Source organism: Siniperca chuatsi, linkage group LG3 (genome assembly GCF_020085105.1).
Source record: "Siniperca chuatsi isolate FFG_IHB_CAS linkage group LG3, ASM2008510v1, whole genome shotgun sequence".
NCBI lineage: Eukaryota > Metazoa > Chordata > Actinopteri > Centrarchiformes > Sinipercidae > Siniperca > Siniperca chuatsi.
In genome coordinates this window covers 19,643,135-19,659,824 of record NC_058044.1, presented here as the reverse complement: position 1 = coordinate 19,659,824, position 16,690 = coordinate 19,643,135, and the positions used below count along the sequence as shown (strand labels likewise).

Sequence of the window (16,690 nt, the reverse complement as noted above, 5' to 3'; positions counted from 1 at the left end):
AAATAAGTTTGGCTAACCTGGGGGTTTGCTTAAAACTTGTACAATAGTCTCACTGCTTGTGTTTCTTGCTTGGTCCGACTTCTTTTGGGCAACGTTGCAGTATTCACAAATCTCAGCAATTAACTTTATGGGCACAATGTAATTATTATTGATGTAAACCAATGATGTATGACCAAAACGAGTTGTAATAAACTGGAATTAAACCTTAATGTGGTACATTTCAACAGACAGCTGTGAAAAAAGGCATTAATAAGTTTCTGAGTAACTTCCTCTTCATTTAATAAACAATTTACTAACATGGATTCATTTTTAGTGATGTCCTGCTGCGAAGTAGGCTTTACTTTGTTTGTTAACTCTGTTACCTCAATTTTACATTGTTAAGTGGCAGGTCTGAATTCATAGTTTAGATGTACATGTCCTGATTAAAATACCCAAAGTTGCAATAACAATTTAAAAAGCAGAGTTTCCAAGTTAGACAATACGCCTGAAAACATCCAGCCATATATTACAATAACATACTTTACTTATATAGTTACTTATATACACATAATGTATAATGTGTACATTTAATTTAATCTGATTTACATTATATTATTTATATATATGTGTGCAAACTGTATAAAGTTAAGCTCCTTGAAAGTTAAGCTTCTACAGTAAAAACTGTTTTAATGAGTTTGAGGATTAGAATCATTAGAATTTCAGACTCTTCCAAAAAAGAAAATGATAGAAACTGAAAAGTAATTCTTTGAAATCCCCAACGAATTATCCCCTCATGCTCCACTGGAATAGCATGCACATGTAAAAATCCATCATTGTGGACTTAATAGTCCAACTCATTTCATATGCACCGTATGCTTATACAGATAACTGCTGTAACTAATTCCTAGTCTCCTGATGGGAAAATCACTTTTGTTTTAAAACATCATATAACACATGTGAAGGAATTATCACAGTTTCTATGTTGCACTATTATACAACTTACCTACAGGCTACAGTCCTGTCATGCATGTCCACCTAGCTGATGCATAATTAGTACAACCCACTGAGAAATGAGCAACACGTTGCCTTTCACAGCGGATTAGACACAGCCATGTCCAAACGTTGCTCTGCTGAGTAATCCTGATTAACTAACGCAGCATGAACACCTCCATGCAACATACATAATGAGCTTAAGGGCAACTGTGAGGAGTTTGCCAGAAAGTTTTGACGGCGATTGCTTACTGTGTTTCTCTCTCGTTATGTCTCTCTCTCTCTCTGCTTGTATGTAAGTGCATGTGCGTCCTGTGTCTGTACCTTCACAGCTTTGAACTGTAGAGGTAATAATTAAAAACTTCAAAGAGCTTTTCAGAAGTGTGCTACAATGCACTCTCTTATTACTCTCTTCCCCTCTCCATAATGCCACATTAGCTACAATGCCCTAATGTACACATACTACGCCTTCACATTGCACGTTTTATCATCCTGGAAAAGATTGTATGAATAGCAGAAAGAGAAAAAACAGCAGTCTGGATATCTAATATTTAAAATAGTCATAATTATATATCATGATGGGAGCTTATTTTGTATATTAGTTGTGTACATCCAGTACAACTGCTAAAGTCATTCCACGGATGCCCTTAAATTAACATGTACAAAATGTTTGTAAAACATTGGACAATGGTGTGTATGCAGCAGAGTCAAGCTCCAGTGATACTCTAGCTGGCGTGAAAAATCCCCTGATTTAATAAGCCTGCTCTATTAACTTCTGCTTCATAAAAAAAGATAAGTGAAATTTAATTACAGTTTGGGTGGCAGATGGCAAGAGTGAGAATTCATGGCGCCAATACTATTCACTCTCTTGGCTTGGTGGGGGCAGTGGTGGTGTATCACACAAACACTGGCAACCACGCAAAAATGGAGACAGAAGGAGCTGAATTTCACACACTGGCAGCAGAACAACAACACTGCTAAATAAATATAAGAAATATCACACAGTGGCAGCAGAGCTGAATAACTGTGGATTGGATTCTATAAAGCATCCACATACAAATGCAAAGTTAATAGGAAGAGAGGTAAGGGTGCCTTACAATACCTGGCATCTTGCACCCATGATCTAGACTGCTGAGGAGGGATTTCAATTTCTCTCTAAAAGGCAGTATTTATCTCCATTTGCAAATGTTAATTCCTCTTTATGTGAACAGAATTAGAGAGGAGTTCAATGAAACATATCAGAACAACGCTAAGGAAGTAACCTTTATATCACAGAATAGGAATCAATAGCTAGAATGGAGAGTAGCAAGAAACTAGAGTGGGTGGTAGGCACTGTGTTTCACCGTGCAGATCACTGGCACACACTCCAACGCCAACACAATCTCGCATATTTGCTCACGCACTCGCTTGAAAATGAAGATGAACGGGTGGAAAAGCCACACAATGCGAAGTCGACAACAGAGGGAGTATCTCTGAAGCTAAAGCTGTACTTCCTCATAAACTCCTGTATCATGGCCAGCTGCCTCCCTCAGGAATCTGATCACACACTAGAGAGTGGTGCTCTTTATACAGTGGACTTATGGTACTCCCAGATGGTGTGTGTCTGAGTGTGTGTGCTGATGGGTTTTAAATTTTGTTTGTTTTTGTTTGTTTGCGTGCATTTGTATCACACTAACATACATCAATGAATCACTGTGTGCGTGGATGTTTGTGTGTGTTCAGCGTGGATGCTCGCTCATTCGCCGTGAGCTCGGGGGATTCTCAAAAGGATCTAAAGCTACTCTCTACTGTTAACGTCTCATGGGGATTGAACACAAAGACCCAAACCTGCTGAGACAGACAGAGGTACGATGACAACGCACTCTTGCTCAAATCTCTCGCTGACCTTTACAACGCCCCGTCTGTTGGTGCGTGTGTTCACGTGCCACCACTCTCACAAAACTTTTATGCCACAAATCAAGCTATTTTCACAACATTGTCCCTGGCCTGAATGTTTGTTTTGTGATTATATAACTTGGAAATCTATTATCAATCTATCTTTCATGTGCCAATGTTAGGAATGTTATATGTAATATGAGTGTGTGTCTAAATAACATCTTTGGAAAGTCCTTGATGTGTATATATGAGAGCAGGGTAGTACAAGTGGCTCTCAAGTATATGGTATCACTCCATTGCTCTGCTCCACTCGTCACTAACAGGCTAACAACAGAAGAATGCTAATGCTTGTTTCGGCATCTGTTAGCGCAAGACTTCGTATGTGTGTTTGAGTGAGTGTGTGTGTGTGTGTGTTTGACCCTGTTCACTCATGCACTGTGGTCCTTATGAAGGTTGCAGCTGTCCGATGGAAGGCCACGGGTGGCAACACAAGCTGGCACTGCCAACCATCACTACTCTACCCTTAATTTCACCTTCTCCCTCATCTTACTTTTACGCCTCTTCAGACTACTTTCCCCTCTTTATTTCTCCTCATGTCATTCCTTCTTGTTGTCATATTCTTTCAACCTGCTTCTTCTCCCCTCCTCTTTCCTCCTCACTTTTACTTTTTCTTATCCCCCCCACACTCCCGCCTCCTCACACCCTCACTTCACCTTCCATATAACATTAGTCTGCTACACTGTCTGCATCAGTCAGAGGTCAGTTTATTCCCAAGACACAGAGAGAAGGGAAATTAACAGTTTGGCATATGCTGATAAACACACTAAATGTGAATGCTCAACGCACACCAAGTAGGCACAGATGCACACAAAGTTGCTTGCTGAGACACTTAAACTAACACCAGACAGACAGTGAATGCACCATAGGTCTATGTCTTTGAATCTGTACTATTGCCTCTTAAAAACTATTATACTATTATTATGCCACAGCTTAGCTGAATATGTCTCCTTTGATGTCTACAAAAAAGAGAACAGCAATTTGTTATACACAAAGTGTTCCATCAGCTATGTTATAATGGGTGAATGGGTTGACCCAGGCTTTTGATTAAGTTTAATAAAGGCACTAAAAAAAAGATGAGTTCTCTCAAATATAAATAGGCAAATTAGTCACAAAATAAAAGAGATTTCTTAGAATATTGAAGGCTTCTACTTCATCACTCACCGCAGCATCTGCATACAAAATCTCTGAAACGTCTATCTCTCAAATATATAAGGTATATAAAGTAGGAAATACTGAGTCTGCTGCTGACAGTTCAGAATCATCTTGCCTTTTCTCTCATTTTCCTCTCCCTCTCGATCCTTTCTCCCTCCATACTTGCCTCTCTGCTCTGCTAATCTATTCTTTTTCTGTGTAAACATCCACTCTGCTTACAATCAAAGAGAAAGCCAAACAAGAAAACAGAACTGAATCAACAGAGCCCCATTGGAATTGTAAAGACTGCACACTCAAGCAGAATGCTAAAATTGCTATTGGAAGCAAGGATTTTGTCAAAGACAAAGGTTCGGCGAGTGCGAGGCCATAGTCAGTTCACATCAGACAATGTTTTTTCCGAGGTCAGACTTAATTAAAATCAAACAGTGTTCTCCTTCTCAATGTTAAAGTGAGTGCTTATTTTGAAGTTTAAATGAAAATGAATCTCCCTGTGAGGGAGGGTAAAGACTGAAATTTAATTTTAAAACTAAATGTATGAGATTCTGCCTTTGGCTTTTATTGCAATGATATCCAATTAGCAGTCACGCACACACAAACACACACACACACACACACACACACACACACACACACACACACACACATGTACACACGCACATGCACACGCACACGCACACGCACACGCACACACACACACACACACACAAACAGACAGACACACAGACAGACAGACGCAGTACACAAACACACATTTTTACATCTGTTTGTAATTTTTGTGATAAATAGCTTTTGACAGCCAAGGCTAACTCTTACAAACACCAGGACATCTGCTGTTAAGATAGCAGCAGCACGGTGTAAGGCATACAGGCTATTCAAGCAGCCACGGGGGCCATGATAGAGGATACCAAATCCCTCAGTGCACTGCAAGAAAGGAGAACATCAATCTCAGTGACAGAGGACTGTTTCCACCCTTGTTAACTTATTTTAGAGATGGGGGCAGAGGGAAACATTTTGAGGAGAAGAAGCAGAATGTGTGCTCAATCCGCCTTCTCACATTAACTCATTCATTTATCAATATTTTCTCAACTAAAATATTATGAGTCTATCAGAACAGGGTAAGAAATGTAATAGGTAGGGAGGCTCGACAAGTAGTTAAAGGTTACATGCAACAAAAAAAGTCTCCCAAAGTTTTAATTATATATTGCTTACATTGACATTTGGAAAAGTAAGCCTTTAAATTATATCCTTAGTTTTATATTATTACCCAACTTTTTTTTATGAAAAATTCAACATCCACAGGCATCTTGGCCTTACAGACTTTGTTTCTTGCTCATCTCAGTGGTGCCTCACGACTCCCCTCTCCACCTCCATCAATCCTTTCCTAATCCATATTCTACAGTACCTTCCCCACTACCATCCATCCCCCTCTTGTCCTTCCTTTCTCATCTTATTCTTCTCCCTCTGGCACTGGCACATGCTTGGCATTTCATCATAATCCCAATCATTCATCATCGCTATTTCTTACCTCCGTTCTCCCTTTCGTTTCTTCTTTCTCATCTATCCTTGCATCTCTTTCTTCCCCTCTCTCACACTAAGCTTTTGGCATGCACGGCTACACGCAGGAAGTAGCCAAGTACATACTGCACTGCTTCAGTGCCAACCAAAATGAGGTTTAACAAGTTTACAGTGTGATACTGCACTAAATTCTTATTTTACAGTATACAGCTTTATACAGTATTTTTGAACAGATACATAAAGACAGTTGCACACGAATTACAAAAGAAGAATGTAAACAGCAGTGATGGATGACACCTATCATTACATCCTCTATCATTTATCTCCTTCAAGCGCCTACCATAACTGAGAACCCTCAAGAAGAATCTGAAAAGGGCTTTTTATACACAACTACTTGAGTGGAAAACAGTGTTTCTCATGCCTAGCATCTTTGAATCAAAATAGTTTTAGCCAACCTTGAATCCTCCATTTTTTATTGTAAGGCATTTGCAGATCACTTTCTTGTACATACTGGTACTCATACTCAAGATGGTATTATGACTGCCACTATAAGCAGCACTATGTGTGTTAATATTTTTCATATTGTACAGTTCAGTTGTGTTGTTGTACTCCTCCTCCCTTCTCCTCCAATCTCCCTCCTACTGTACCTTTTTTTTAAATAGACTACCAATGTTGCATTGGTGTGTATTGTAACACTCTTTACACCATTAAAGCTCTTGATCTCTTTGTTATTGCCAAGTTTACTCTGCATTTAGCGATGACAAAAAAATTATTGTTATTACAGTACCTGATCACAGTCAAAAGAATAAACACTTCACACACTCCATTCTTACCTAACATCCTCCATCATCAACCACTCTTTTGTTTTCATCTCTCCCCTCCTTCTCTCACCTTCTTCTGGTCCCTCCATCGTTGCTCCAGCTTGGCATCCAGGCGATTGGCGGCCATTGCCCACTGCTGTGCAAGGCGGCGGATTCGGCGCTTCATGAAGCTGAGGGACTCCTTTCCTGTCCCAACCTGGTCCAGCAGTACAGAGAGGTCTGTGCGGAAGGCAGCCTGGGAAGGTAACGGATAGAAAGTAAAAGAGATGGACAGAAGTAAAGAGAAAGTGTGATAAGGTGGACATTATTTTAGCCTATCTAGTGGTGTGGCTCTGGGCATGGCAGTGTCAGTGGGTCCACCACTTTGGTCAAGACTGAAATATCTCAACAACTATTGTATGAGATCTGGTACAGATATCTATGGTGCCCAGTAGATAAATCCCTCTGATTTTGACGACCCCCTGACTTTTCCTCTAGCGCCACCAGCAGGTTGACATTTTTGGTTGAGAGTGAAATTATTTTAGACAACTGCTGGATGGATTACCATGCGATTTGGTGCAGACATTCATGTGTTTTTGAACTTTGGTGATCCTCTGACTTTTATCAGGTCAGAATTTGTCCAATACAATGAGCATGACAGCCTCATAGAGCCCTTAGCGTGGCTGTAGACTCTTAGTCTTGTTTGTTTTTTATTGGCTTCAGTGCTGTTAAAACACACTGGACTGCAAAGCAACTGAAAGTAAGAAAATATGTGAAAAAGGAGTATGTTATCTGCAGATTTAATCAACTGATGTAACCTGTGCATGTAAATCTTTTTCTCATGTGATGGTGATTCTGTATTCTCGTCGATGCTGGCTTTAGTTTCCTCTGTCAAAGAAAAATACGGAAAGTAGTTACAACAGCATGCATTTTCTAACTAATGCTATAAACAATCAAGCCTTTTCTCATCTCAGAACAACCTTGGTTCATACCTGTTTGTGTGCAGGAAGACTGTAATCCACAGTTCAGTAATTTGGGTCACAGGGTAAGATGGCAATATCAGTCTTCATTTACACTGACATTCTGCTTTACTTTTCACTGCTGCCACCAATAAAGTGTAAAAAGCAAGGTGAAACCATACACACACATCACTTTAATAACTACTTTAACCATTCATGATTGCTTTGTGCTCCCAAACAAACACTGTAAAAGGCTGACCAAACCACTGTAACTGGGTATACTATAGTCAGTATGAGTGTGTGCAGTGAAGACTTTCCTTATTCCATTTGGTGAACATCCAAATTGAAAGACCCGTATTATCACTGCACAGGCTTGCCCCAGAGGGCACCTTCACTTGTATTGTGCCACTAATGTGAGGAAAAAAGTAGTTCATATTAAAATATAGGCAATTTCATTGGCCTGTGATAAAAAACAAAATCGATATCAACTGTTAAATTAAGGGTGGAGAATTTTAATGTTTCTTTATAAAAGTCTGCGAGGAGAACTAGGGAAGACTGTCACTACTCAATTCATGAATACAGCCATGTCACAAATTGGTGTTCACTGCTGTTAAGAAGCTGGAGAGCAAGAGAGATAACTGTATGTGTAAATACCATTTTGAGGGTATGACCCTGCAAACTGCTCACACTGTGTTAGTGTGTATTAGTTTGTCTGTGTAAGGAATTAAAGTATTAAAGTTTTCACTGCTCCATGACCGCAAAGTCACTGCAAAGTCACTATTATATAGTACTGGTAGCATTTGTTTTTTAAATTTTGGACAACTTGGGACAAATAATGGAATGAGAATAATATTTTTAATGGTATTTTTGTTTGGTAAAAACTGTAATTATAACACAACCATTTCTTATTTGTCAATTCCAGCAGCTGACTAAAAAATATTGGTTGTCTTAAGTCTTTTCTGTCCCTCAGTCTGACACTCGCTTTTCTGCTCCGTCGACTTCTCTCTATCCATTACAGGAATGAAGATCTGAGTTTAATTTTTCTGAAAAACATTAAATATTGAAGCAAGCAAGTAACATTTAAGGTCATTGACTACTGAACAGAGGTTTATCTAGGCGCCAACAGTGCCGAAAAGCTTAACAATAAAGGATTTATAAGAAGGGCAAATATCTACATGTTGGTAACATATTTTATTCTTGTCATGACATTAAGAATCATGATTTCTTTTACTTCACACTACAAATTTAGTTGGTCTACAATAAAAAACCTATACATTTTTCTTACCCAAAATGCCTTGGAAAAAAAATCCAAAGTAAAAATGGCTTCCACAAATCATTTACAGTGGCCAGTAGTTAAATTATTTCATGAATATATGACAGCTAAATGAAAAAAATGTGAACAAGGTGAAATACAGCAAATGCCACTCCTAATGATCAGCTGCATTCTTTGACCCTCATTTCTACCCTCATAGTATTTTATGAATTTCCAAAGGTACTGTTGCCCTGATTCCCCATTAATCTGTACCACTGAAGTGTTTCCACATAACCTTGGTGAACTGAGTTCGCTTGGAATGTCTGAGCTAGTAGCCTGATTGTTTTGTTTTTGCTATTTTTAAAGCAAATAAACAGGAAATAGAGATGATCTGCAACTGGACTGTGTTTATGTGAACTTAATAAACTCTTTCAGTTTCAGTGTTAAACCCCTAGCTTGTGAGTCATGGTTATTAACTAGAAAGGTGAGGGACCCGTGAAAGTAATGGCCACAAATGGAGAGACCAATTTTCTGTTCACAGAGCAGTAAAGGTCCTCAGCTGTCCTGGCAACAGATTCGACATAATATTTAAACAGGGCTAAATGAAGTCTATATTATTTCCTCTGAAATTTGTTATCGCTGAATACTGTGTGAGTGAAGTTGACAGCGTTGCATCAATACAATGGTGTCACGCTGAATCCTGTCTATCCTCTCAGCTGTAAAGAAATGTCTTTGTTGGTAATGATGTGATCAAAACCATTTTAGTGCCATCCTAATAGTAGACAAGGTAATATGACATCCATAGGACACTGTATTGTCTATAGCATTGTATGTAGCTGATTACTGATTACCACATTTAGAACGATTATAACTGTTATTACTATATAGATTACTAATATACATTACTGTAGTAGGCATTGTGTGTAGTTATGTTTATGTATGTAAGTAGTAATGTTAGTTGCTGCTTTCATAGTGCATGTAAGCAGGTGGTGAGCCAAGCATAATCACTTTTGTGTTTACTGTACATCCATCAACTGTGAACTGGCAGCCTTCACCCACTGTGCATGTGTGTTTCTAAGTATATCTGGATGTATGTCTGACATCTCAAGAGTCACATTTTATTTTTCTGGTGTCTGATTTCGCTGTGAATGTTTGTGAGTACTCCCCTCACCTGTCTCTTGGGGGCCTTTGCCTGCTGTGCATGCTGGGTGGGGGGGCTGCTGTGGTTCCTCCAGGCCAGTGGGGGGCAGAACCACTCCACCTCGCTCAGGTAGATGAGGAAGGAGCAGTCTGAACCGTCGACACCGTAGAAGGCATAGCAAGGGTCTGATGTCCAACGTGCGCGCATCCACTGGATGGTATACAGACACACACAGCAAGTCGGATAGGATTATAAGTTATTTTCTATAACAATGGTTTCAAAATCCCTGCAAGGAACTTTCTAACTCAGCAAAAAAACAACAACAAAAAAACAAAAACAAACAAACCACAGAATAATTATAGAAAATGTACAGGCTATTTTTGCTGTAATTACATTAAGGTGGTGCACTCAAAATCATCACTGCGACTCAGTCTATTACTGTTGTAACTAGCTAACTAATGTGTAAAAAACAAAACTTTTTTTTAAAAGGAGAGCATTTAAAAGTTTCTTCAGGGGAAGTAGGGGACATTTATTTTGGCTGTGACACCCCTCCATCACCTGTTTGCTAGTTGGCAACAATGCTGTCAATAAAAAAAAGGTTAAGAACACCTGCTGTACCATCATATTCAAAATGAAAATAACAGATTGACACTCACATCAACTTTCCCAGGACACTCTGGAAAGCGGGGGTCTCTTGGTACTTCACACTGGCTTGATGTCCCATCTCTCACTGCTGAAAAGACAGTAAATGAAATTGTACCTTCAGTAATAAAACAGAAGGCCAGTGACACACCAGGATCCCCTCCCATTTTTAAATATCAAGCTAAATGATAAATCGATTTCTGGCTGTTGTGAGTGAGATACAAGTTGCATGCCTTAGCTTTACTCACATTCACTGCTTCATTAGTCAGTACGCTCGCTGGCTTAGCTCACTTTAGTAAGTTGGCTTTAATGTGAATATTTATTCTTAAGTGAAGATAACAAACAGCAATCAACCAGTGTAATATTATCTATCAGCTCATTTAGCAGCATATCAAAGCCTCTTTAAAATTCAGGTTTTATTTCTTTAATCAAACCATTTTCACAAAATTACATGAACTTGTTTGAGCCACAGACTCACCCCTCAAACCACCAGGTTACAGTGTCACTCACACAGCTTTCCTCCACTCGCCTGTGGGCATTTTATAGCAATATTCACTAACTCATTAACATCATCATTTCCAGCATATGCCATATGTGCTGTCGGTAGCCATAAATTCCTGTGGTTTCCCCTTTGCAACATTGCACCATATCTGCTCTACTGCAGTGCACACTATTCACTGGGCTCTGACAAAGCAGCACAGCCTGTCTCCTACTGCTGCCAACCATCCTAGAGTCACGCTAGCAAGTACGTCTGCTCACTTAGGCTACACTCACTGCATTAATTGCTCCACTGACTTAGTTAACTGCCTCTCTGCTGCTGATGTGAGCAAAAGAAAGGAAGAGTGACAGAGAGAGAGAGAACTGGAGTGATACAGTCTGAATAGATGACCAATGCAGCTTCAATTTCTTATTGTTTTTCTGTCTTTCAAATCCCCCCCTCGGTCTCTCCCTCTTTCTCTCTCTGGACCAACAAATTTGCCTTCTCTCTAGGTTTTGTCTGTTTCCATCAGCCTAATGAAAAAGAGACATTTCTACACATAAGTCTTCCCCGGTGCTTGTCTCCATCGACTGAAAACACACTCTGAGAGACACACTGCTTACAAATATGATTACAATAGCAACCACTGTAGCAACAATTGGAAATGTGGTCAAGTAACTAGATAAAAACTTGACTCCTGTCCCTGCAAGACAGAACATAAAAGCCTTGTTAGTGCTTGAGGGGAAGGAAATTCTAATCACGTCTTCTTTCTCTGTCTGCCGTTCCCTCTTGCACATGCCTGACCACGAGATAAATAAACTGCCACCAGAGCTGTATGATAATAAAGTCTGCCGGCAGTGTTTCAATTCATCTGTGATTAGAGAAAGCAGCAGTGTTTTCATTTTGGCGTGTGCCGTCGTCCCTGCAGATGCAGTGGGGAAAAACAAAAGGAGATGTAATGCTCATTTATTCTCTTGTAAAGAGTTGGGCAATTACCCTCAAGAGAAATAGTGAGAGAGGAGAATAAGGAGGAAAGAATGATCATAATGGTGGTTATATTATGTGTGTGTGGGTGTGTGTTTGTGTGTCACAAGCTTAGTATTATTTAGGTTTTGATTAAAAATGTGCAAGAGCCAGACAACAGAAAACAACCGGGTTAGATGTAACCAATAAAGCAAAGCAGATGACCACAGCGTCCCACACGCACTGTGCTTCCCAGATGACTTGATTACTCATATTTTTTCACGTTTTCAGATTTTGGGTTGATGTTTTTGATAACCTATTTAACTTACTGTTGTAATCGCACATTGTTCCAATGTTGTTTTTTCATGGTTTAATGTTTTTGTGTGGAGAACATCAAACTGAAACAGTCACCTGTGTATTTTGGCAAGGTGTCAAAAGTGATTTGTGTCAGTGGAAAAATCAGCTAGATATCCTTATTTAAACAAGTCTGTGACTGTGTGTGTGTGTGTGTGTGTGTGTGTCTCTCTCTTACTCTGCATGTGTGTGTCTGCAGATCTGTTTTGTATCCTCTTCTGCTCTGTTGTAAGTAATAGCAGCAATTGAAGTTTCGCTCCAACACAATTTGACAGCTGTGCTTGAACATTACTGAAGAATTACACTTGATGTAACTTTATTTTTCCTTTTGAAAGGATGTTTTTAAGTTTACAAATCACCGTTCTCCCTAAACCCACTCTAATGGGAGAATGGTTAGAACCCAGTACACTGACAATGTAATCTTATGATCCGCATCATATAATACTGTAAATCAGTTCTACCCAGTGATATGTCAACCTCTCTGTGTACTTTGTGAGCAATCTGTAATCAGACAGAGTGAGAAAATGTTGTTAGAGCTGAATCATGTCCATTACTTAAAAATAACGGCTTTTACCTTCAGGTATTTGATTCAGGGCTTGTCAGTGTAAGCTAAACGCTACAAACATTCATTTATACAAATGGCAGTAAAGCTACTTAACACCAAAAGGTAACTAGTGTCCTAATTGTATGTATCACTAAAGTAATAGTAAGTATTGTGTATTATTCTATTTATATTGGGTCTTTTGCACTTATGCTAATTTTAGTTTCTTATACCAGATTCGTGTACTCATATAAGCACTTCAGGTTGGTGTTGTATAGTATTTTGCAATGTTTATTGCTGTATTGTTCATATGGCTGAATTCTGCCTGTGTGACACCACATATGCTGTCACTGTTATAGGGTTTCTGCTATGCGTGGACTGCCTTTGATTGTTTTTACTGTGTACGTTTGTATTGGGTATGTTGATCTTGTGACCACAATGCAAACCAATTTCCCTGTGGAATAATAAAGTTAATCAATCACTTATCGTAAGTCGCTTTGCCAAAAGTATTTGCCAAATAAATAGAATGTAATCAACTAAAGGCTGCAGGGGGTGTGCAATAGGACTTCAATGCCAGTTGTGAAAGTACACGTGTTTGAGATGAGTGGATTGGATGAGATGGTTTGGTGTGGATGTGTGAGTGTGCATATTCTTGTATATTTATTTATTGTTCTTGTAATTTAATCGTGCTGTATATTTTTTATATGGCTGTTTTTAATTAAGGGTGATCAACAGCACAATGAAGACCAAGATAATCCCCCCCTACAGGGATAATAAAGTATGTCAGATCAGATGCTGTATGGTTACACTGGTCAAGAGTCATACACTCATGACATCAATCACTTCTTTCCTCTTTACTTTACGCTTTCTATATTATATCTCATGTATACATGATACATGTAAAGTAAAACGAGAGGGTGAGGGCATTTCACACTGATGATGATGACGATAATGATTGATGATGATTGATACTGTACCTCTTCCTTGCACCATGCTGTTTTGAAGTATCTGCTCCACCCTGATGGCCATGTTGGAGACATTCTGGGCTATAGCTTGGATCCTCTCCACCAAGCCGGCTGGTTGAAACCTGCACACACAACAACACACACTGTAGTCACACAATGTAAACTCAATTTAAAACAAAGTGCCATGAAGCATGCACCTCTGCATCAAGTAGAACCTCTAATCCCACACTAACACACCTGGCACCCAAAACTTCTACCAACAGCTATAAATATCTCTCATTACTCATTCTTCCTCTCCCGATGGTGTCCTCAGTCCAATCCCTACTGCAAAATTCCCTCATTTCAGTCTCTATCTTCAGTTATTCCCATCTTTTAGTTGTGTGTCATTGTTGTTTCTTTTTTTCTGTCTCACTCTTTCTCTGCTTCCCCTCCCTCCCTTTTTACATCTCAACAGATGTAGAAGTGTTAGTGGGAGATGCAAATAGTTAGACACTTGGTTGGAGCGTGAAATAGAAAAAGACCTGCGCTGTTAATACCACTTCCTCTGTAGGGTGAGAGACTTCCCATTCAGATAATAAGATGTGTGGGAAATATGTGTGTGTTTGTTGTGTGTATGTGCTTGAGTTTGTTGTGTGTGTGCTCATTGTAGTTCTGCATATTTCGACTGCATGATTGTGCATCAAGCAAAGCCAAGCCTGCGTGACCACACATGCTCATACTGCTGTGCCCATTATGTCCATTTAAATGACTTGATTTCAGTGTGCACTGTGTGTGTGTGTGTCTTCCTGTCTATCTGTCTTGTCTAATCAGCAGATGGTATTAACCCTCATTAAAGCCAGAGGCTTAAAGGCAGCATAATAACGCATCATCAGAGATGATGATCAGAATTATTGATTATGTGTGTCTATGTCTGTGTGTGTGTGTACATAAGATGGATGCAAGGCTGGTTAACTAACTAAATGTCAACAGCAGCTGCATGAAAACGAACAAACAAAAAAAAAGAGGTAGCCATACAACTCACAGGAAGTCTTTGTAAGAGTCACCTGTAATTATCACCAAGTGTGTTTGCATCCAGTTTAACATGTTTACTACAATAGAAAGGCCATTCTTCTCTAGTGCATGTATATTTCAGGGGCAACAGCTGTCTCCAAAACATTATATAAATTAGCAGAAATGTGAAATTGTGACGTAATGTTCAGTATTTCTCTTGCATAAAACAAAGCTTTTACATAAATATACATTATCTCTGTATGTTAGCCTGCCTGGTGCCTGGTTTCTTTTATCAAAATCATACGGAAATATTACATGATTGGACTTTTGTTCATTTAGACTTTAGCCACAACTAACAGATACAAAACATTTCTGACCTCATGCCATTTTTCAACTAAACTTTTTGTAGAAAAGGTGACATAAGCACATATACCCATTGAGGGTGACATTTTCAACATTTTATGAATTTATTTTCCATTTCATTTAACTTATTATTAACTTTTGTTTTAACTTGTGTAACTTGCAATTTATACTTTGTATTTTATTAATTTTTATCTTGTGTTTCTGTTTTAGTGCTGCACTACCAATTACCCTTTGGGGACAAATAAAGTCAGAGTCAAAGCAAAATCGTTTTCCAGTCTGAGACTTCAGCTAAGCATGATACACTTCTCAGCTCTGTTTGTCATAACTTCATTAATTTTTCGCACTTATCCGTGTCTGTGCCACTGTTGCATCAAGCTAAGCTAGGTAGCCCGTACATCCTTCCTGGGGGATCCCAGGCCAAATGGGATACCTCCACAGAGAAGAGTCCAGGAGGCATCCGGATCATATGCCCAAACCACCTTAACTGACCTTCCTTAATGTGAAGCACCTGTGGTTCTACTCTGAGTTCCTTCAAGATGTGTGAGCTCCTTATCCTATCTCTAAGGGTGAGACAAGCCACTCTGAGAAGGAAATACATTTTGGTAGCTTGTATCCATGATCTCAATCTTTCAGTCATTACCTAAAGATCATGCCCATACAGTATGTGAGGGTTGGAATGTAGATCAACCAGTAAATCAAGAGCTTTGCCTTCAGTCACAGCTCCCTCTTCACCATAACAGTGCGAGACAGGGTCTGCATTACTGCTAATGCATCATCAAGTCACCCGTTGATCTCCATCTTAACCTCAGTAGTGAACAAGACTCCACGATACTTGAACTCCTTTACGTGGGGCAAGGAATCTCTCCAAACCCTAATGGGATAATTCACTGTTTTCCGACAGAGTAGCATGGCCTCAGACTTGGAGGTGCTGACCATCATCCCTGTCGCTTCACAATCGTCTGCAAAACATTCAGTGTTTTTCGTAAGGGACCTCCCATTTTCATACCAGGTAGGAATATATGAGGACATAGTTGCACCTATTGCCTCTCGCATTGTGGGATCATGTTATAGTTTTTGCATTCTGCACCAGAGTTGTGTTGGAAGAATAACTGAGACGTTTTCATTTTTGTCAGTGTGGTTATTTAGGGCAACAAATAGCATTCCTCTCACCTGCACAAAGTAGAAAATATCCACAGTGTAAATAAACCTTTCCAAACAGGCTCGGCGTGAAAGCACCCCAATACAGAGCTATCTAAATAAAAGCATATGACAGAATTAATTATATTCCATGCAAGTGAGGCCAATTCAGCCTACGCATTAGTGAAAGTTATTACCTTATTTTGTCTTATAGTGAGAGCCAGCATTATATTAGGCTATAAAATTATATTAAAACATTATTATTACATGGCGCATTACACAAAAGATCCCAGCTGTAGAGGATTACAGTTGCCATGTTACCTATCCTATAAAAGTTGCAATGTATTTGACCTGAAGGACAAAACCTTTGCTTGGTAAGCTGGGTAACCCCTGTTACTGTAAAGCTCTCTTTGGGGCGCTTCACTGTGACTGCAAGTTGGCCTCTATAAGACTTGACCTTCTAATCTCACCTCTAATGTCTGCTACAATGTGAACACATCCCTAGAGATGAACACACAGAGAGAGAGAACGGGA

General features: G+C 39.3%; 1 protein-coding gene across 9 annotated transcripts in view; it reads right to left on the bottom strand.

Annotated features, from left to right (window-relative positions):
* The window catches only part of LOC122873718 (alpha-1,6-mannosylglycoprotein 6-beta-N-acetylglucosaminyltransferase B), a 108,215-nt gene that overhangs the window by 50,235 nt on the left and 41,290 nt on the right, over positions 1–16,690 (bottom strand). For 7 of the 9 annotated variants that reach the window (XM_044190802.1, XM_044190804.1, XM_044190798.1 and 4 more), the window contains 4 exons: positions 13,679–13,788; positions 10,380–10,456; positions 9,754–9,933; positions 6,463–6,627 (listed from right to left, as the gene is read on the bottom strand). In XM_044190802.1, coding sequence (XP_044046737.1) covers positions 6,463–6,627; positions 9,754–9,933; positions 10,380–10,456; positions 13,679–13,788 — 532 coding nt within the window. The remainder of the gene's footprint in view (positions 1–6,462; positions 6,628–9,753; positions 9,934–10,379; positions 10,457–13,678; positions 13,789–16,690) is intronic. The other 2 variants (XM_044190800.1, XM_044190801.1) reach the window with 1 other exon arrangement.